The sequence below is a fragment of the Lissotriton vulgaris genome, chromosome 7 (genome assembly GCF_964263255.1).
Source record: "Lissotriton vulgaris chromosome 7, aLisVul1.2, whole genome shotgun sequence".
Lineage (NCBI taxonomy): Eukaryota > Metazoa > Chordata > Amphibia > Caudata > Salamandridae > Lissotriton > Lissotriton vulgaris.
The window spans coordinates 1194178297-1194201999 of NC_141695.1; the positions used below are offsets into that span (position 1 = coordinate 1194178297).

The 23703-nt window shown below is 41.7% G+C and overlaps 1 protein-coding gene across 1 annotated transcript in view; it reads right to left on the reverse strand.

The window, feature by feature from the left end:
* Positions 1 to 23703, reverse strand: part of LOC147703147 (integrin alpha-L-like) — a 546902-nt gene that overhangs the window by 336659 nt on the left and 186540 nt on the right. The window contains exons 5-6 of the mRNA XM_086931681.1: positions 13689 to 13800; positions 11105 to 11235 (exon numbers count right to left, since the gene is read on the reverse strand). Coding sequence (XP_086787807.1) covers positions 11105 to 11235; positions 13689 to 13800 — 243 coding nt within the window. The remainder of the gene's footprint in view (positions 1 to 11104; positions 11236 to 13688; positions 13801 to 23703) is intronic.

Below are 23703 nucleotides of genomic sequence, written 5' to 3' on the forward strand. Positions count from 1 at the left end.
TAAAAACTGACCCTGAAACCTAAAAATACCCCTTTACCCACAAACTGAAAACTGACTCTGAAAACTCACAAAACCCCTTTACCCACAAACTAAAAACTGACGCTGAAACCTTACAAAACACCTTTACCCACAAACTAAAAACTGACCCTGAAACCTAAAAATACCCCTTTACCCACAAACTAAAAACTGACCCTGAAACCTGACAAAACACCTTAACCAACAAACTAAAAACTGACCCTGAAACCTAACATAACCCCTTCACCAACAAACTAAAAACTGACCCAGAAACCTAAAAATACCCCTTTACCCACAAACTGAAAACTGACTCTGAAACCTCACAAAACACCTTTACCCACAAACTAAAAACTGACCCTGAAACCTAAAAATACCCCTTTACCCACAAACTAAAAACTGACCCTGAAACCTGACAAAACACCTTAACCAACAAACTAAAAACTGACCCTGAAACCTAACATAACCCCTTCACCAACAAACTAAAAACTGACCCAGAAACCAAAAAATACCCCTTTAACCACAAACTGAAAACTGACTCTGAAGCCTCACAAAACTCCTTTACCCACAAACTAAAAACTGACCCAGAAACTTAAAAATACCCCTTTACCCACAAACTGAAAACTGACTCTGAAGCCTCACAAAACTCCTTTGCCCACAAACTAAAAACTAACCCAGAAACCTAAAAATACCCCTTTACCCACAAACTGAAAACTGACTCTGAAACCTCACAAAACTCCTTTACCCACAAACTAAAAACTGACCCAGAAACCTAAAAATACCCCTTTACCCACAAACTGAAAACTGACTCTGAAACCTCACAAAACTCCTTTACCAACAAACTAAAAACTGACCCTGAAACCTAAAAATACCCCTTTACCCACAAACTAAAAACTGACCCTGAAACCTGACAAAACACCTTAACCAACAAACTAAAAACTGACCCTGAAACCTAACATAACCCCTTCACCAACAAACTAAAAACTGACCCAGAAACCTAAAAATACCCCTTTACCCACAAACTGAAAACTGACTCTGAAACCTCACAAAACTCCTTTACCCACAAACTAAAAACTGACCCAGAAACCTAAAAATACCCCTTTACCCACAAACTGAAAACTGACTCTGAAACCTGACAAAACTCCTTTACCAACAAACTAAAAACTGACCCTGAAACCTAAAAATACCCCTTTACCCACAAACTAAAAACTGACCCTGAAACCTGACAAAACACCTTAACCAACAAACTAAAAACTGACCCTGAAACCTAACATAACCCCTTCACCAACAAACTAAAAACTGACCCAGAAACCTAAAAATACCCCTTTACCCACAAACTGAAAACTGACTCTGAAACCTCACAAAACACCTTTACCCACAAACTAAAAACTGACCCTGAAACCTGACAAAACACCTTTACCCACAAACTAAAAACTGAGCCTGAAACCTAAAACTACCCCTTTACACACAAACCAAAAACTGACCCTGAACAGTTAAAATACCCCTTCCCACATAAACAAAAACAATACCCTAAACGCACAAAATGTACCTTTGATAAAACTAGCCACCCTGACCTACTATAAACTCTACATCCCACTCCTAAAAATATGATACATTTATTTATTTAATATCTACTACATGATATATTTTTGATTCTTTTTACTACATACACAAAATACCTCAAATTAGAACAACAACATAATAGTGTTCATAATTTCGTATTTTAATAATATTTATATAAAATTTCTATTCGAAACTAAAATGAAATACAAGGCGAAATTTTTTATTCTATAATTAGAGTATACTTTGTTTATACACTACCCACCCTTATCCCCTTGAAAATATACATCCCACTCATAACATAATTAGTCAAATATTTTCTGAAAATATATGAAAATAGTATAATTACAAATATATTTTAGTACATAAACAACAGCAAACTTAAAAAATAAATACTATATTCGAATAAAATCGATATCATTTCGCTAATATCGAAATATTAATTTAAATTTTTTAAATTTCGCAAATTTATATGAAATTGCGAAATTTTAATTTATATAATTACCCTATATATTTTTAAAACACTACCCACCCTTATCCCCTATAAACTCTACATCCCGCTCCTAAATTTATAGTAATAATAATATAAATATGTAATGTAATATTTTATTATTTAAAAATCTTTTTTGTACATACACAAAAATTATTCATAATGTTTAATGTACTCCCTAAATTTCGTTCAAATTTCGACTACTCCCAAACAATTTTTATAAATATCGAAATTTTGAAATCTAAAGTAAATGCGAAATTTAAAATTTTACAATTTCACTATACTTTTTTAAAACACTACCCACCCTTATCCCCTATAAACTCTACATCCCGCTCCTAACATTAATATACAATTATTTAGTAAAAAAATAAATATTTAGATATATTTACACAATTTATTAATATATATCCAAAATCAAGGAACAAATAATTTAACAATACTCAATAATTTTATATAAAATTTCGCATTTATAAATATTTTGATTAAAATTTCGCAAATTTATAAATTTACTTCAAATGCGAAATTTATTATTCCATATTTACACTATACTTTTTTAATACACTACCCACCCTTATCCCCTATAAACTCTACATCCCGCTCCTAGACTTCTTACTAAAAATAATAAAATTATATATAAAAATGATCTTATATATAAACAACATATAAATAAATCATTACTTAACATACTTTAAAACATCACTTTAACATATCGATATTTTTGACAATCGATATTTTCACCATCGATATTATTGATTTCGACATTCATGTCTTCGATATTTTTAACACACACATAAATCGATATTTTCTACGACGATATTTTTGTTTTCGACATTTCGTACCATCGATATTTTGGACTCGATATTATGGTACATCGACATTAACAACTCGATATTTTGACTGTCTACCGCAAGGAGGGCTTCTAATCCAGGCCCCTCTGATCTTGCAGAAGGAAGCATGCCCCCCTTAGAAGGTGACCCTGAGTCTAACCTCCCTGAAACAGAAGATGTAGAAAGGGAGGAAGATGGGGAGTCCTCTGATGGAGAGGTAAACCATGGTCAGGTTAGAGTCAGCAGACTTACCAGTGCCAACTTAAGCAGGCATGAGAATAGAACTGGGGGAGCCCCAGACCCATCCTCAAGCAGGCCTAACCTTGGGAATAGACAAGTTAGGTCTCACTCCAGAGGTTCTAACAGAAATATTCCCACCCGTGTCTCTCAGGCATCTTCTCAGAGAGGGATGACATCCCCTCAGAGAAGAGAGCATGAAGCTAAGATGAGGGAAGTGAATCTGAGGATTGAAAGGGAAGAACTTGCCCTTGCCAAAGAGAAACTTGCCTTTGCCAGAGAGCAGAAATTGAGTGGGTCAGAACCCACTGGTGGCAGCATTATCCCTAGAGATAAAGACAGGAGTTTTGATAACATAAACCTGAGTAAGATAGTGCCCCCCTTTAAGGTAGGGGATGACATCCACAAATGGATGACTGCTTTGGAGAGAGCCTGCAAAGTACAGCAGGTACCCCAGAGTCAGTGGGCAGCTATCTTGTGGCTCTCCTTTGAAGGTAAAGGTAGAGATAAGCTCCTCACTGTTAGAGATGAGGATGCTAATGATTACCAAGTCCTGAAAATGGCACTGATCGAAGGGTTTGGCTTAACAACTGAACAGTACAGGTTAATGTTCAGAGACACCCAGAAAACTCAGGCTCAGGATTGGACTGACTTTGTTGATTGTGCCACTAAGGCTTTGGAAGGCTGGCTACTGGGAAGTAAAGTTACTGATTACAAGGCCAAAACAGCATTTTCTACCCCAGGAGGTGATTACCAGTTTATGGTGATGCCCTTTGGTTTGAAAAATGCACCTGCCACTTTTCAAAGGTTGGTGAACCAAGTTCTCACTGGGCTGGATGACTTCTGTGCAGCATATCTAGATGATATTGCTGTCTTTAGCTCTACCTGGGAGGATCACCTGATCCACCTGAGGAAAGTTTTGGAGGCTCTGCAAAAGGCAGGCCTCACTATCAAGGCTACCAAGTGCCAGATAGGGCAGAGTCAAGTTGTATACCTGGGCCACCTTGTAGGTGGAGGCCAGGTTCAACCTTTGGAGAGCAAGATACAGGCCATAAAGGACTGGGCTCCTCCAACCACCCAGACACACGTCAGAGCTTTCTTGGGCCTGTCTGGTTACTACAGGAAATTTGTCAGGAATTATGGGACAATTGTGACCCCTCTTAATGATCTGACAAGTAAGAAAGTGCCAAAGAAAGTTCAGTGGACAGTTAGCTGTCAAAAGGCATGAGATGACCTAAAGCAGGCCATGTGTACTGCACCTATTCTCAAGAGTCCAGACTACTCCAAACCTTTCATTGTCCAAACAGATGCTTCTGAGTTGGGTGTGGGAGCTGTTCTATCTCAACTGAATATTGATGGTCATGACCAGCCCATTGCTTTTATAAGTAGAAGGCTGACCCCTAGAGAGAAACGTTGGTCAGCTATTGAGAGGGAGGCCTTTGCTGTGGTTTGGGCCCAGAAGAAGTTGAGGCCATACTTGTTTGGAACTCACTACAAGATTCAGACAGACCATAAGCCCCTCTTGTGGCTAAATCAGATGAAGGGTGAAAACCCCAAACTTCTTAGGTGGTCCATTTCCCTACAGGGGATGGACTTTACAGTGGAGCACAGACCAGGGACTGACCATGGCAATGCAGATGGTCTCTCCAGGTATTTCCACTTAGAACAGGAAGACTCACCTGGTCAAGGTTAGTTTAATATCCCTAAGTTTGGGGGGTTATGTAGGAGAGTAGGGTCTGCAATCCTATGGTCACCTCGGATTTTTGCTTTTTGCTTCACTGGTTTATGACTTTCCCTGGCTGTGGGCCTGCTAATCAGACCCACAGCCTAGCTGTTCTCTCTCTAAATTGACATCCATGTACCTTAGGTGCATTTACCAATTGGTATTGGGTCACTCTTGTAAGTCCTTGTACAGTGTACCATAGGTACCCAGCGCATAAGTACACCCAAGGCCTACCAGGGGCTGCAGCATGTATTACGCCACCCCTGGCTGGCCATCCAAATCTGACACAACTGGCTGATCAATCAGCTGGGGCAAGGTGGTGTAATCACCCTTTGCTTTAGATATAGTATACCTATATCTAAACCTAAAATGGAAACATATACTCCTATAAGTCACTCCTATGGCAGGCCTTAACAATCCTGGAGGCAGAGTGCTTGGAATTATGTGAGATAGTGCTCTGGCATGAGCTGAGCCTGTCTACAGCTTTCGGAACCAAGTCCTTTAGCTGTTTCCATGATAACGCTATACCATATACTCTTAAGTGCGTTATAATCCTCGTGGTTATTGCTAACTTTGGTATAGCATTATCAAAACATGTCGAGTAAGGTGTCATACGAATTGGAATACTACCCCCTCGCCAGTTCTGGTGACGGGGGTAGCATTCCACCCTTCTAGAGGGACACAACATGTACCTAACTGTGAACTCCGGTTAAAGTTAACCCGAGCCTCAGCATCCCAAAATAGATGCTGCCAACACAGACACAAGTCTGACATCCTGCTGCTGGGAGTCCTTCCAGCGAGGGAGGCTTGAACAAAGGGTTTCCAGCCTTGGGAGGTGCTAGCACCACCCCAGACAGGATTTTGTGTATTGGGTAGGACAGGGCTGAAAGGAATGAGACATGCCTGGGGCACACAAGGTGTCCCTGTGCATACACCGGTCTAAACCAGTTCCTGGGACTCACCAGCCCCAGCACTGGCGCAAGACCGGACAAAGGATAGGGGGTGTAACCACCCCCTTCCTGGTCCCACCCATAGGAGGGACCTAGTCGTAGTACAGCCCCCTTTAGTAGGATAAAGGTAGGAGCTGGTCCCATTCCAAGTTAGATTAATCCTGAACTGAAATTCTGCAAGAAGAAACTCTGGACTTCGACTTTCTACAAAGAATATTGAAGAAATCTCCCTTGTGGGCAAGGAGTGTCCACCCTGCACAAGCAGGCACCATCAGCGTCTAGCGGCTTCCTTTGTCGTCTTCCCTCGAGGATCCAGACTTCAGAGCCCGACGAGACCCAGATTCCCAGACCTCTCCGACCTCTACCTACATCTACAGCACAGCTGAGATCCGTGGGTGGGACGAGACACGTGGGACCGGCCATCTTGGAAGAAGCAGCACTTCGCTCCAGCACGACTTCTGAGGTAACCTCGATGAAGTGCTTTGGGGACTGAGAAGCCCCAGCCCCGAGCAGCTCCTGCACTGAAGACCAGCCCTCCAGCATCCACGAGATATGGTGGGGCCCTTCTGCCTGTTTGCTGCTCGACGCATTGTCTGGTCACTTGCCGGCTGGCTAGTGACCTCCTAGACGACAAACCTTGAAATCCAATATGCTGGTCTGGTTGCTCCAGACTGGCCCTTGCTTCCCTGCAAATAAGAAGCACCCCGAACCCTCCTGGTCCGCACCAGACGCCGTTTCCACTCTCCGTGTGGGTTGCCTTTGCCAAGGCCTGTTGACTCCAAATCCGGTTCCGACACCGCCGACAGCGAGAGCCTGCGTGGGACAGCTCGTGCCTCCATCCTGGTCGTCGAAGACACCTCCTGGTCCACGTGGCTGCAGAGACAAGCGTCCACTCTTCACCTGATCGCAACCACGACATCTGGTTCCACTCCTGGTTCCACTCCAGTCACTGGCTAGTGACTTTGAACATTGTCCCCTCTGCTTTCAGGTCTTCAGCATCTCTGATCCACCCTTGGATCACACCGGACACCTTCCTCCTGGTTGCCTGCAGCATCTTTTCTTTCAGGCTCCATAGACTTCAACGCCGGAACCCGACACGACTTCGCACCTATGCACCCGCAGCCTGTTGGTGAGGTAACAAGAGCATTTCGGTGCTCAAGGGTAGATTGACTCTCCTAGTGTCCAGTTCCACAGTCGTTTTAGTCCTAACTAGTCAGGATTGTCCGTACTCACCTTTTTCTTGAACTTTACTGTCCATAGACGTTGTTATGCATCTCGCGTGTGAGTTCACACTCTGCACACGCGTTCCGCGGGCCTCCTATTACTTACCTAAAGTTAGGGTAGTGTAGTCCCAGCGATCCTACAGCCTCTGGACAGCTCCATTCCTTCTATCAACTTTCACATTCCACTTACTTAGTATATGGTTTGTTGTGCCCCTAGGGCAACATTGTAATTGTGCAACTTAAACTTATTTTTCTTAAGAGTCTTGTCATGTGCTTAGCCCTCTGATCTCATAAAGAGTTCAGAGGTGTTTGTTAGTTAATAAATATCTTGTTTATTTTCATAACTACCTGTGTGGTGTCCTTTCATTTGGTATTCAAGGGGTTATATGTGGTAAAACAGCTGGCTTCACATGCCAAAAGAGTTTAGCCTAAGACTGCTTTGTCCATGCTACCATTAGGATAGCTGGTCTATAAGGTTGACTTACAACCATCACCATAAGGGTTGTTTGGACTGATACAAGGTGATCACTAGAATTAGTGAGTATCATAAATCAGGCCAACTTCTCACAGCTATCATGTCCTCCCAGTTTAATCTGGAATCAAAGAGACCTCCGAGGTACATAAAGTTCTCCACCCGTTCTATTATTTTTTGAACTATTGAGAACTTCACCCACTTACTTTGAATCATCACCAACAACCATTACAAATGTTTTTGCTTCATTTACATATAAGTCCAATTCTGCCATAAATGAGGTATACTTCTCTATGAGAATCTGCAAAGCTATTGGTGTTCTCGCTAGCAAAACTAAGTCAACCGCATAGAGAAGAACGGGGAGCCTGAGAGACTCAATGATAGGGGTATCCATACCAGTTTCCATCAGAACTTCATTTAGCTTGTTGGTATAAAGAGAAAATAAAAAGGGGGCAAGGACACATCCCGGTCTCACACTTCATATTAAAAGGCTTTGAACATTCATCCTGTTTCCCATATCGAACAGTAGCTGTTGTTCTGTATAGAGTTTTCTTATGAATACGAATATTGCGGGATCCACTCCCATATCTTCCATAATGGACCAATTTTACTGTGTGCAACACAATCAAAAGGTGCAGACAAATCCATGAAGGCCATGCACAATTGACCCTTCTTTGCTATCGAATATTTTGCGGCCAGCAGTGTTAAATTCAAACATTGGTCTATTGTGCCCTTTCCCTTTCGGAAGCCATATTGAACCATAGTAAGGGACTTCTTTTCCATTACCCACTCTCCCAGTCTATTTAACAGTAGCGGACCCATTAATTTGGCTGTACAATCAATTAGGAAAATTGGTCCATAATTGTTTGGATTACGGCCATCCCCCTTCTTAAAAACAGGGATGATTAAAGATTGTTTCCAGGAGGGCAGCGGACCTGTTTTAGCGATAGCGTTAAAAACATTGATCAGCAGTGGAGCCCATATTAACTTGTTTAAAAGAAAAATGTCGTCAGGAGCCCCATCTGGGCCAGCAGCTTTCAGAGAAGATGTTTGCAAGAGGGAAACGCTATTTCCTCCAGTTCAAAAGAAAGATTTGGACAATCTTCTGGAGGAATCCAAGCTATAACAGAAGAGTTACTATTCTTGTTTTAAAATATCTTCTGATAATGTAACACCAAAATTTCTTCCCCAATGTAAACATTTAATGAAGTTTCTCCCACTGCTGCAAAAAATGGAGCGTTAACCACCTTCCAGAATTCTTTACTATCATTTCTTGCTGAGGTGTTTCTCAAATTACACCATGCTGCCTCTCTAAGTTGTTTCTTCCTAATATCTCTAGCTTTTTTTTATAATTTAGGCATTGATTTCATATGAGAGCATTATCTCTGGGGCTCTTCTTCAGTGCTTTATGGAGATTCGCCAATGCCAGAGAGCAGTTTTTATCAAACCAATGAATCAGTGGGTGTTTTTTTTAAGAAGGTGGACCGGTTATTTGCTGCCTGATTCATAGTAGGATTTCCCCAAAAGCCCCCTACACCTGCTTAGGGTTAGCCTTCTCATCCAAGCACGTCAGAAAATACTTATTATTCATAGACAGTATCGCAGTGAGAAGCTTTTCATGTTCTACTTTTTCCCTTTTTAGGATGTAGGCATTTTTCCTCTCTAAGACTGGTTTTGGTGCTGTCTTCTCTACCACCTTTTTTTATACCTTTTCAATGTAAGTAACAAAAGAGGGGGACGCTAAAGTCCGTCAGCTTAATCTGTATATTTTTTACGTTATCTAACAAATCAACCGAATAAATTATATAGTGAATTGTTGTTCCTCAATTTGCAGTTTGAAAAGTACAATACATCAATCCAGATTGTGGATTTATCCTATTTCTTTTTTCTAAGTTCCAAATCATTAAGAGCCAATTCAGCCCATTACCATAATTAGTGTGGTTATACTGAGTGATAGGGTCTCTATTATCTCTATTACAGCCAGTTACTCCACTGAGCAGGGTGTCAGATGTCAGACAACCTTTAATGTAATATTGAAATCACCAACCCATATAATTTTTAGAGGTTTATGATGGTTATGCACAAGGTCATCAATTTCACTTGTAATATGGCAGGCGGAATATCAGCTACGTTTGTGACAAAGGTCCCGCCAGCCAAACTCGAAATGAGGCTATATCACCAAAAGAGGGGAGCTGAGGTTCGCAAGTGCCACTGTATTAAAACATGCCTATTCGCCCCAGTTTGGCAACAATCCATTTAGACCTAAGTTTCATATTCATATCAACTTCTAAAAGAGTTAGAAGTGATGTGCAGTAATTTTGCACAGGCAAAAATGGAAAAAGTCACGTGGGTGTGTGTAAATGAGACCTTCGTAAATCTTTTAATAGCCAGACGAAATTTACAAAAGTACAATTTCTTTTCACAATTGCAAATCTTTATCTGTTGTGCTCAATTGTTTACAAAACCCACAAATGTATTTCACATAAAAATACACCTTTGAACAAAACTTAAATTAATCCTCAGCAAATCTGCCTTTATAAAGATGTAAAATACTTGATTTCAGTTTCAACAAAGTATATTTGCAGCAGATTGCTGAGTATAGTGGAATGGTCATTTTTGGGTAATTAGAAACCTCTTTTCGGCATAGACCAAACACAAGCAGAGTGCTTAGAAATGCATGTGTATATTAGCTGATGCCTTTAGTGTATCAAATATTATAAATACCTGGAATTACCAGTCGGTTTTGAAGCAAATGTTTTTTTTTCTTTTTTTTTTAAATTAAGTTTCTTGATAGGGTACCTCTTCATTAAAGAATATTTCCTGATCTTAGCAGCCCTTTTGGCGAAGCAAAGCAAAGTAGGAAAGACATTCATCCCCGGTGTCCTTACTGACACCTGGTCTGGGCCTGATGAACATTTTTTAGCCTTCTAAAGTGGGATCTGATCATTTAGCTGTTTTTATGCATATACATAAATAAAGAAATATATATATATATATATATATATATATATATATATATATATATATATATATATATATATATATATATATATAGACACACACACACACACACACACATACATACAACATACATACATACATATATATCTATCATTTCATCTAAATCCTCTATGTAGTTTCTCAATTCTAAATTCTCTTCTCGCACAGTACTGAGCCTTTGTGCTTTAAATAAGTCAGGGTAGTCTCTCTGTGGAAGACTATCAAAGCCTGTTTTGTTTTCAAGAGATCTGATTCTATCTCATTTAAACCTGTAAATACCTCTCTATAATTAAACATTAAAAAATTCCTGACACACTCGTATTCATATAATCTTTTGGATTCACTCACTTGCAAGCTCCCATTCGCAACCACTCACTTGTTTGTATCTAGTAATATTTACTTACTTACAAACGATTTCCAACTCAATTGCTCATTCAATCTTACATAAACATACTCCATCAATCCGACAATACAGTTTTTCCCTTAAGGTGCCTATTTCTTTCTTTATTTCATACCCTGGGGAGTCCATTCCCTCCTCTCCTCACTTGGTTTGCTGCCTCCTCCCTCCCAAACCTTTCTTTCCACACCCATTGTTCACAAGACCCATTACCTGTATGCTGGTGTTTTGTAACTGGTCCATGACGTTGTCCATGAATTTGATGATGCTTTTGAACTGATCGCTGGTCATGCTCCTCGAACCATCGAAGAGGAACACAAGGTCCACTTTTCCTTTCACGCATTCTATGGAGGCGAGAACAAGACATGCAAAGAGTTAGAGAGGGTCCTGGAACAGGGTAGACACACATCCCAGTCCTAGAATCCCCAATCCCATGGCCACCCACACTGGTGCAGAGTCTGCTGGGGAGAGTCCTGTTATCTCTGAGACCACCAAGTCAGAGGGACCCTCACAACTAATCTGGCCATTGGTTCATCAAACCAAGATTCGATATTTCCATGCATCTATGTCTCTCTACTTACATAGCCAATTATTGATCAGTACTGCTTTTGTTGCTTCTCCTTTGCGATCCTTTAAACCACTTCACAGTAGGAACACTGCATTCACTGTTTTACAAGCACCAAAGTAATTATTCAGTGCTCAGTTAGGTAGCCCAGTGGCTTCTGCTTGAAACCTGTAGTTTAGTCACATCTGCGTGCAAACATTTGCACACAGTTTAGTCTGCCGTTGTTTTTGACCGAGTCATGGATCCTTCTGAAGTCAGCAAATTTCAATAATCTGGGTACAAGTAGCACTGTTTCCACCTTTAGGGACTAATTTATGAGCCCATGTGTCACTTTTGCGCCGCCGGTTTGTCACTTTTTGTGGCGCACCAGCAGCGTAAAAAATGCGCCATGTTGCGTCATATTTACAAAGTGACGCATCTAGTTAGATGCGTCATTTTGCAAACCCCTGCGCCACAGTATACCTGTGCTAGGTATTATGTATGCAGGGTGGGCGTTCGGACGCAAGAAAGCCTTGTGGAAGTGACACAGTGAAATTTATGAGATTTCATTGCATCAATATCTTACGCCTGCCTCACAGCAGGCGTACGACTGAAGCATTTACATTTAAAATGGGACTTGCCCATGTGAAATGACCCATTGATGGAGTTGCGTCACTGTTGTGACACTCCAGCAATGCGTCATTTTTGCGCCTACAGATAAGTCAGAAATACTGACGTATCTGTAACTCCTTGCGACATGATGCTTCATACTGTAAATATGACGCATCCAGCATGTCGCAAGGAGGGCGCAATGAAAAGTGACGCATTGCTGTTTTCATGCAGCGACGGGTCACTTTTCATAAATGAAGCCTGTATTTCTCACTAGTGCCATACAGTGCTTTTCCAGTTGAGGACTGAGCTGCTTGTAATTTCTGACTCCTGCTCTGACTCTCACCCTGTACTGTAAGTCAATATTAACCAGGAACACCTGCTTCCTTACAGTCAGTGGCAGCTCCTCCACTAAAGCGGAGGAGCGTCGTCCCACTGCTTCAGCTGCAAGCTAAATACAAAATAAAATAATAACAACATTCGTAATTATCATTTTGTTTTTATCTATTCAGCTTGCAGATGAAGCCAGGCGGGCAGGGCTGGGCTCCCCACGTCATAGGGGGATGAGTGGTGGCAGCAGCTAAAGTGCACATGACGCTTTGGCCGGCCATCTCGGACTAGGCAAAGAGTCATGCGCACTCTGCATGTTCTTCACGTAGGCTGTATTACAGCCTGGGTGGAGAACATGCGCAACCTGCCAGCCCTTGTCTGAGCGCCGAACCACTGCGCTCCGACCAATTAGAATGCTGCTAAGGCAGCGTTGTGCTTGGTCAGGTGATTCTGGGCGGCTGTGTGCTTCCTGCTGAGAGGAGGATAGAGAAAGAAGAGGCGGCAGTCGGCGGTAAAGAGGTAAGTGCCATTTCTTTGTATTATCCCCCCCTCTCTCGTTCCCCCGCCCCACCACCCCTGGTCAGTAGCAGCTGCTACTGCTTACAGTGCAGTGAGCTCCACAAAACAAGTGCCACACTCAGCTTGAAACTTCATCTTGAAAGGAGAGATGAGTGGGACAAGAATAGACTCTTGATATAAACAGAGAAACTGTGAGGGCGCTGCCACCCATGGCATCCACAGACCCTATGTGCATTTTACAACACTATATATCCAATATTTTATCAGCACGTCATGCATGTACCAAATCAGAAAACATGTACACTCATAGAAACTGTCTGTATTCACTACACTTTTCACCTTGTTGAATGAACAACCCGGCAGTAACGTATTTACCTTATACTACGAGTTAGGGAGAACTTCATTATGTGAAAATACTTTCTGCCTGCCCGAGGTTGGTGGAATGTCTGTAGCAATATCCTGCAACAACACAATGGCAGGCACCCTAAGATCTGACACTGTTGATTCACTTCGATTCTATTAGTGAATGGAAACCACCAACCTTGCACATTCTTATCCTGACATTCAGTTTGTGTATTGTTGCCTGACCATAGAATCATTATCTGTGAAGCCCTGGAGTGAGATGCCCACCCTAATCACCCCCTCTCTTTCAAAGCATCCTCTCTTCCACCCTGTCCCTGTCACTGGCAGTTGTCCCATTTGGCCCACTACCTCAAGAGAGACACCTCAGAGGAGTCTTGTGGTGCAACAGGTGAAGGTGGCCTGAGTGGGGCTGTTACGGGTCCTGTTCTTTACCTTGGTAGCCAGGTGTGATCTCCTGCATCTTCTGGCCGTTCTCAAAGACATAGCAGAGGCCGTGCAGGAACGTGCTCTTCTCGCATTCGTGGTTGATTCCTGGACCACATGCCTGGAAACAGTAGTTAGAAACAAGCCATTCCGTGGGTATTCAACTGATCAAATGACATGAGTGGATAATTAGAAGTTTAACAAAATATCTCAGTGCACCCTCCAGTACAGGATTTAAGTACAAAAAGCAAGAAATGTAAACAGTTTCTCTACCTCCCGTTCTCCAATTACAACATTGTTGCCATCAGATGTCCTCCATACGGATGTACAGTTGCACGCATGTAGTGTACTATGTCGGAACCTTACATACACCCTCTAATGAGCTTCTGTATGTCATATATCCAGATATGGTTCAAAGCCAACAATGTCCTTATGAACTAATTTTCTAGATACCAAAGAAGCATACTTGATATCATAGAGGATTGACATGCATCTCAAAGCCCAGTTGTTATCCTTAATTGTACATAGCTTTCGGCTTTGAAACTGTGTCTTACGCTGACGACACTCAGCTGTTAATCACCTTATGCCCAAACCCCACAGACACTAAATCCAAATTCCAACAATGCAGGACCCCTTTAAAAGAATGGATGACTAATATCTACCTGATGCTTAATGCTGGAAAGACTGAGATTATGTTATTTGGAAATGCGCAGAAATACTGGTCAAATGAATGGTGGCCACCAACACTTGGCCCCTGCCCTGCCCCCGAAAAACTCAGTCAGGAATCTGGGAGTTACTATTGACAATAAACTATCCATGTCATCTCACGTCAACAAAGTAGTACACACCAGCTTAGGACTAATGCGCAGCCTCAGAAAGATCTTTAAGTGGATCCCCATATCGTCCCGTATGCCCCTAGTCCAGGGCCTAATCATAAGTCGGCTGGGCTACGGGAATGCACTGCTTGCTGCTATCAATGAAAGTCTCCTGACCAAACTCCAGACCCTTCAAAATACAGCGGCCAGGCTGGTCCTTGATCTTCCGCCTCCCACTTCATCAGCCCCTTGTCTTCGGAAATTACACTGGCTCCCCATAAAGAAACTTAGCAAATTTAAAATAGGCTGCCTGGTCCACAAAACTATCAATGACCAAGGACCAAAATACCTGGAAAGAAAACTCTATGATTACTGCCCGATTAGAATCCTCCGATCCTCAGACAAACACCTTCTAACAGTCCCAAAAGTCCGTACGGTCAGAAATGGGGACAGATGTTTCTCTAAAATAGGCCCAGAAACATGGAACTCTCTACCCCTATCAATTAGAATTGATCCGAATCATAGCACATTCCGCAAGCACCTGAAAACCTGACTTTTTTAGATCTTGGTCAACCTCCTACCCAATTCTCTCACCGAATTTCTGCAAGCACTATGAGACCTATGGGTAATTGACGCGCTATACAAATTCAATTTCAAATTCAATACCTTAATTGTACATATATTGTGGTCATATATAAGTGTGGGATCAGCCCACAACTCCTTTCAGCCCACCGCTTTTGTGGTACCTTTACACTTCTCTAACTACTTCACCACCCAATGTACTTCTATCGTTCTCTAATTTTAGCTCTCTCCAAGGTTAACTTTTTTTCCAACACTATATCATTTGCCTTTGCACCTAATAAAGACCCTGTATATAACAATGCCACTCAACCAAGAACACAGGAATCAAACAACTCATCCAGATCCTGAAATGGATACTTCCAAAAGATCATGTCCAAGCCTCGGCTGAATGTGCAGTTGGGCAGCAATGGAAAATCCTCCAGAAACAGCAGAAGTTCTTAAATCAGAGTAAATCCAAGGCTGACATTTCTTCCACAATGCAATCCCAATTTTGGAGGGAATTCCAACTCTGGCTTCTTCTCTGGATTTAACATAGGATTTTCCAATAACCCCCCGAACTCTAAATCATGTCCTACCTCTAATCGAGGTCCCATAATTCCTGCTCACTTTTCATCACAACTTTCAAGAGTGATATCTGTTTCAGTAGGTGCATGGTATATTTAAACACATTTTTTGTGTTTTACATAAAAAGTAAAAAAATAAAAGTGAAAATAAATGACCACTAATTAATATCTTTTCCACTAATGATCCTAGGATATCAAATAAAGCAATGTCAATCTAAGAAATCAGGATTTCAGACTTTCTTTAGTAATGTACCATTTGGGTCACACATACATTAAATCAAAAAAACATTTAAGCAATGAGGATTCACACAGTCTGTTCAATCAATTTATAATAGGTGGCAACAGATACAGATTTAGCAAAATATGGAAATGCACATAATTATTTTAATATCCTTTCTTAAGAGGCTTGTACGACTGAACATTTGCTGCAGACATATGTGGGGTTCTGGAGTTCGTGAGTTCAATCCTGGCAAGGCAGGCTTAGGGCCTGATTTAGAGTTTGGCGGACAGCTTACTCTGTCACCAACATGACGGGTATCCCGTCTGTCGTATTACAAGCGCCATAGGATATAATGGACTTGTAATATGATGGATGAGATATCAGTCACATTTGTGACAGAGTAACCTGGTCCGCCAAACTCTAAATTAAGCCCTTTGGGCCAGATGTAGGACCGTTTTTTGCGGTCGCAAATGGGAAATTGGCCCGTTTCCGACCGCAAAATAGGTCTGTGCAATGTACAAACCTTATTTTGCGAGTCAGTAACTTATTACCAACTTGCAGAATAGTGTTTGCGACTCGCTATTAGGAAGGTGCGCGCAAAGGGCATTCCTTCCTAGTAGCGAGTCCCACTTCTAATTGCGGTCGCAAAACACTCGCAGTTTACTATCGGTTTCAAGAAGGTGGTAAGCCACTTGCAAATGGGAAGGGGTCCCCAGGGGACCACTTCCCCTTTTTGACTGGCAGCAAAAATATTTTTTGACAGCCTACTCTTAAAAAATGAAACAAAAACGTTTCATTTTTCATTTTTAAATGCATTGCTTTTTCCTTTAAGAAAAACTGACTGTTTTTTTTTTTTTAAACTGCTTTATTTAAAAAGCAGTCAGAGACATGGTGGTCTCCTGACCCTAGCAGGCCACCATCCATGTGAGTGCTGGCTATTTTCAATGGGGTCGGAAATTGCGACCTGCCTCATGAATATTAGGGCCATATGTATCATACTATCGTTTTGCGAATTCCAAATAGCGAATTTTAAGGAATCGCTATTTGGAAATCGCAAAACGGTATGTATGGAAATAATCGCTATTTTTTAGCGATTTCCAATAATTCCTTATTTGCGAATTCGCAAGTTGCGAATTCGCAAATAAGGAATACATCCCATTCATTTCTAAGGGCCTCTTGGCCCATAGAAATGAAAGGCAAAATTGCGATTAGCAATTTGCTAATCGCAAAATTTGCGAATTTTCCAGGGTGCAGGGGTGTCTCAAGAACACCCTGCTGCACCCCTGAAAATGACATGTGTGCGCATATGGCGCACATACATGCCCAAAGGGCATGTATGAGCGTCACATGGCACCTTTTGTTTTTTAAAAAAATGCTTTTTTAAAAGAATTCGCAATTTACCATCAACTAAAAGTTGGTGGTAATTTGCGAGATCTTATTCCAAAATCGCAATTTTAAAATATTTCATACATATCATTTAGGAAATCGCATTTTGCGATTTCCTAAATGCTTGTGCAATGTTAAGGAATCGAAACATTTGCGATTCCTTAACATTTGCGATGCGATAATTTCATACATCGCATTTCACGTTTTTCTTGTCGCAAACACTGCGAATTTCCGATTCGCAGCGTTTGCGACAAGAAAAACGCTTCATACATATGGCCCTTAATGAGGTAGGTCGTTTGCAACCCTATTGTGAATCGCAAACAGTGTCTGAGACACTATTGTACAATCCATTTTGCAAGTCACAAATTGCAAGTCGCAAAACAACATCTGGCCCTTAGTCTTTCGTCCTTATGTGGCGAGTACATTGAGTGCCACAAATTGAATAATACTAACACCTGGTATTTGCAGGCTTATAAATGGAATAAATGTTTCATTTAGCCTAATAAGAAACTAGTTATTATTATAAATAAATGTGGTGCCTCTGGAGATTTCAATGTTTTTAAACAAACATGTTTTTTATGTTCATCTCAGTAAATCTTTGCCTTTCTGTTTCACTATGCAACATATTAAATTCTGAATCAATGTTGGTTAGTATGCTGCAGTGGGTGTATTGTGCACATTGACATGTGCCAGTCATGTGTTTAGAGGAATACCTCTTATTAGCTTTTGCAAGCATGCCTTCAATGTTTCTTTTGCATCTGAAACCAAAGGTTGTTGTTTGTTGAATTAATATACATTGATTGTTGTAAAATCTTCAAACATAAAAAACACAATGTGTTATCTTTTAGTTGTATATGTAGAAACAAAATGTAATAAAACTTTTCTTACAGTGGTTTAGTTTCAAGTTATTTACTATAGCAGGGACTTTTAACATATATTTTGTATTATTCTGTCGTGATAGTCTCAATAATTATTTTTCCCATTCAGTTTTTCTAGCCTCTATACAGTTTCGATTAGATTAGGTTGTGATGCTATTCTTCAGCTTCTTACCAGATGAGAATATAGGGAAACCTGAAGCGTATACCGCGTTCTAATGTGTGCATTTAATAAATAGGTCAGTGATGAAATAAATGTTTAGGCGTCATTTCTCATTTTAAAGTTTTGCACATAGGGTGCTGATGCTCACAACAAATGTAATTGTTTTGTTTACTACGTTAAAAAAAGTATTTTGTATGAACACGGTTTCATGGATATCAGTTGAGATAAAGTATATAGAATTATATTGTATACAGTATTTCAAGCAATTTCTATATTTGAGTGTTAAAAATATCTTTGGTTTTCAAGTATTTCCTAATTATATGGGCATGAGCCGACGCCGTGGTTTGGAGATATTATTTTCCAACAGAATGAGAGCAGTTGTAGTGAAGTACCTTATGCATCAGTTGCATTTAAAACTCAACGTGGAATCACTGTAGAGAGGTTACTTTCCAGATTTACTGACATAAGGAGCCCAATAAATGGGGAATAATGGGTAAATTGTAGAAAATAAGATAAGTAAAATGAAGAACAGATGACTGAGGTTATTTTAGTATGTGGTTGTGATTGTAGGAAATGACCATCTTTTGCATGATGTGTACCCTCCATCAACACCTCACTGATTTTTGCCATTTCTGTTTTGCTGGATTTATAATCCCATGCACTTTACTTCTGCTTACCAAGAGTAAAGTGCCTGTGCTCCCTTTTTAAACATGGTTAAATGGGTTTATTGCTAATTGGAACCTTTACCTTGCCTATGAGTTCCATATTATAGGGTGTAGAAGGTGCAGTCAGGGCCTGGAAGTTAAAATGGCACTTTTGCACTACAGCACCTGGTGTGCCAACCACTACAGTGGCGGTGCAAACGTGGCTTCAAGTCTACCCTGTGTAGACTAACTGCAGCAGTGTAAAACCTGCTGTGCAACCTATCAAAATAACTTTTTTTCATAGGAGAAAACCTTCTTTTACAGTATTAATAATTTACCCCTATATAGGTCTTGTAGTCCACAAGGCAGGGTGAAAGTTATTTAAAAGAAAGACATGTATACATTTAAAGTTAATACAGTGACTAGCAGCCAAAACCTGTTTTCACTGTAGGAACACTAATTAGCCCATAGAGAAACACCGAGAAGAGATATAATCTAATACTGTATCTTGGGAATGGGACCAACTGGAAAAGTAAACAACTATTTTCGATAGTTGTTAAAAATTCAACTCAGTCGTGAAGTCTGATTTTGAATAAATATTAAGGATAAGTAACTTTTAAAAATACACAGTTTTCCTGCCTGATGTTCCTGGAGGCTAATTCATATTAGAGTTCCAGCTTCTTCCAGCCTATGCTCTGCATTCAATTAGTCTGAAATGTCTCTCAAGAGCAAACAGTAGGCTGACCTGAATGGGCGGAAATGACTCCTCTGAAGCAACAGAATATGCAGATTGGGGGCTGTGGTATTATATGATGCCACCCTGTCAAATCTGCATGACAGGTCTTTTTGAGCCGCATGGAACACTTGGGGCATACTTGAAAGGGAAAGAATAAAATGTCAAACCAATGCTTGTGTATCCCCTGTTTGTTTGCTGAAGGACCCTGCTTTTGTCCTTTCAAACTTCTGTTTCTCGGTTTGATGCTTCTACAGTGCCTACATCAAACTGATTTTACTTAGGTGTGGGAGGACATTAGCATTACCATAGTACACCCTGCTCACCCCTCCCCCCCTTAGGCCCCCCACTCCCCAGCCTCAGAGCTCAAGTTCAGGGTAGCGAAAGACTCTTGGACATCTTGAAAATACCCTGATACATGGCATATTTGACCCATTTGAAGTAAGGCAAACAGAAGCTACTGGAAAAGAGAATAGGGTTGGACCATGGAACTTTTGCCCCATTGGTTAGGGAGTGCCTAGTACCTACACCCACCCTCTAGCTGGTGCCAGGTGCAAATGTGGCATCCCAAAGCAACGGGACAAAAAATGTTTGGACCTGCGGAAGATCAGAAGAGGACAGAAGCTACAATTTGCCAAGATGTCAGCTACAGCTCTGGAAATTTGGCTGTGTTTTCATGAAGAGCCATGGCCCTCGAAAATATTGACCAGTCTGTTAGAAATGTCTGGTGGTTGTAGATTAATATCACACTTATGTTGTGCACTCCAGGAGGATCTGCCAGGAATAGTACTGAGAACACATGAGCAATGGGAAGGAATGTTAGGGAGGTTCTTAATACACGAGATTGGGAAAAGTACATATGGGGGAGAGCACTGTGAGTTCTAATGCTATTTTAAGCTGATTTAATATAACCACACACACACACACCGTGCATATCTCTCGCACAAGACTCTCCATGATATCTACCCTACAAGATCTGACCGATGTCCACGATGATGTCCACGATGTTGCGCTCCAGCTGCATGGTTTGATCATATGGCGTGGAGCTGCCCTCCAATAGTATCCTACTGGGGAGACGTTGTGCGATGTTTAAATCAAGCGACAGGATGGAGAATCCCATGTGACGCATGCACAGTACTCCTGCCGCCGTCCAAAAAGAAACTTACACGTAAGTTTCTAATGTTGGACTTAGTACTAGCAAAAAGATGAATTCCCATCAAATGGATGGGAGCACACCCTCCCTGGTACACTGAATGTTTACGAGATGTGATTGAGTGGGTGGTAGCGGAGGAAGTTAGAATGAAGTATGTGAGACACGATTAATAGTTGGATGATGATTTGTTAGCCTGGAGACATATGCCAGTAGATCTTAAGAGTGAGATACCATCTGAACATGGCACTGGTAGTCCATTATAGAAGAAAAACACGCGGAGAGATAGTGATGAGAGATCAAGTAGCGGGGGAGGTGAAGCGATAGACACTAATGGGAAGGCCAGTGTATAGCCTAGAAGATGATCACTGAAACAGCAAGGGCCGAAGTACATCATAGGCAGAAATACCTACGCCACACACCTTCATCCTTACTGGCTTAATGTAAGACCACAACAAAACCGCCGCCATCGCCGAGAGTCAGTTGCACTTACCTCTCACGGCCACAGAGGAAGGAAGGCAGAGGACATTGCCCACACCGCCGCCACCGCCGCCAAGAGTCAAGGAACACCGGACTCCGCGCCGCCGCTCCGGGAGACTGCAAATCCCGGCAGGCACCGCGGCGGCGCGTCAGAGTGACGCGGCAGCGCCCTGTGAGCGCTAAGGAAGACGCTTAAAAGGAGGAGCACCCCCGCGTCGCGGGACGCCCGGGGCGAAGCCCGGGCAAAGGGCGGGCCCTCTACGGCCCTCATCGGCAGGAAGAGGGAGGGGCAGGGCCCGACCCCCTGTTCCTTCAGAGACGCTCCTACAAGTAAGACTCTGTTGTCGTCCCTGTGTTGTTTGTTAACTGCATTATATACAGATGATGTCCAAAAAGAAACCTGCTGCTCTGCCCGCAAACACCATGGATAACTATGTTGTGCAAACAGTAAAGAAAATAAACGAACAAAGGAGAGAATCACTTGGGCTAAGCCAGTCACCAGATTTGCGCAGGTTAAGCCCTACTATACCTCTGTCAACTGACGACAGCCCTTTTGTGTTGGTGGAAACCAGGGTTTCATCAAATGCATCACCTATTATTGAGTCTGGTAGCCAGCCATTGACCACGTTACCATCCCCTGTTATTCTGGATGTAGACACTGACAATGTTATAGATTCAGATCCAGAAACTGTAACTGGTCCTGTGGAGGACGATTTACCACCGATTGAGCACACACCCCGGCCTGTGCGCACCTGTGTGAAGAATCAGCGGAAACAGGGCGGTCCAAGGCCAAGAGTGAAAAGGAAAAGAACATTATCCCCAGGCTCCTCGAGAGCTCCCCAAAAGGCTGTAGGGGAAGGGACTTTAAGAAACAGAGGAGATGACGAAATGTTTAGTAAACTGCTTGAGGTTGTAGAGGGTAAACTTAATGAAATTGTAAAACCTCTGATCTCTAAAATCGATAAATTGCAGGCTGAAGTAAAAAGACTTGGAGGTGTGCAAATAAAGTTGACGGAGGAAATAGGCAGTCTTAATACCTTATTAACAACAAGAAATAGTACCGAAGGGGTTAACCAAGTTGGAGAAGGGACATCTGGTGTGCTGACTAATCAAGTTCATATGCCGGCCCCAAAAGATAATCAACACGTAACAACAGCAGAAGGGCGTCCGTTGATAGTAAATTTACCACAAGCACAAGTTCACGGTACAGACCCACTGCAGTTTATTGAGGAAGCCTCACCTGTTGTACTGGTGTTAGCTAATGTTCCCCTTTTGGACGACGGCATTACCGAGTCATCTAGCTCTCTGACTAGTAAGGCCCTCCATTGGCTCTCAGGTAATATGAGGTTAGCACCTGGAGGGTTACAGCAACTGGCGCACGATATTAAAGCAGTTAAACGCGTTCCCTGGATTGGGAATCGCCCCAAAAGATTTAAAGGGGATTGTGTGGCGGTGACGTTTGCACACCCTGAAGTACTCCCAAATGTCCTAACGCATATTCTTCCGCCTCAGCGTAGAAGAGGTACGGTGGTTCCCCTAACATTAAAATTCTTTTATGGGGAACAGCAAAATGTAACCCTACCAAAAACGCCAGCATTAGGATGGGATAACAACTTGAATATGCATAACAACTTGAATATGCATAACCGCTGGGCTTCTCCCCTAGTACCAAGCCTGCTATTACACAACAGGTTTGATTCCCTGTCTGGTCTTAATAACTGCGATTGACAAGAGGTCAGACACGAGATTGCCGAAGCATCCGCAGGAGTAGACCTAAATCAGTCCCCAAATACTATAGGTAGTACACTGCTTAAGTCTGTGAGTACATCTTGCAATATCTTAGAGGGGGCATCAACATCTTGCCATATTGCTAGTTGGAACATAGCAGGACTAGCTTCTAAATTTGAAGTATTAGGGTGGCTTGAACTAATCAGAACATTTGATATCTTATGTCTACAAGAGACCTGGTGTCTAAACTTTAAGGGCCTTGATGGTTTTGTAGCATATGAGCTACCAGCGGTGGCAACTACCTCAGGGAGGGCCAAAGGTGGTTTGCTAATTCTGATTTCTGTGAAAATGCGAATTAGGGTGAAGGAGCATATCACCGTGGGCAATAATTCCCAACTGCTGTGGTTAGCTGATGAGGCAGACAAAAACATTCTACTGATTAATATGTATAATAATGTTTTTGATGCTAGCAGACATATGGTTATTTTAGAATTAGACATCGCAATCAAACAATTGATGAAAGCTTCTAATACAGTTTTTGAGTTCATATATGTTGGAGATTTTAACATTTCTGTTTGCCCTCTCTCTAATCAAAAGTTGTGTGGCACTTTGAACCGTGTTGGAGAGCCAGCTACACATTTCCCACACAATACATATGGAGAAACTTTGAACTCCTTCCTACTCG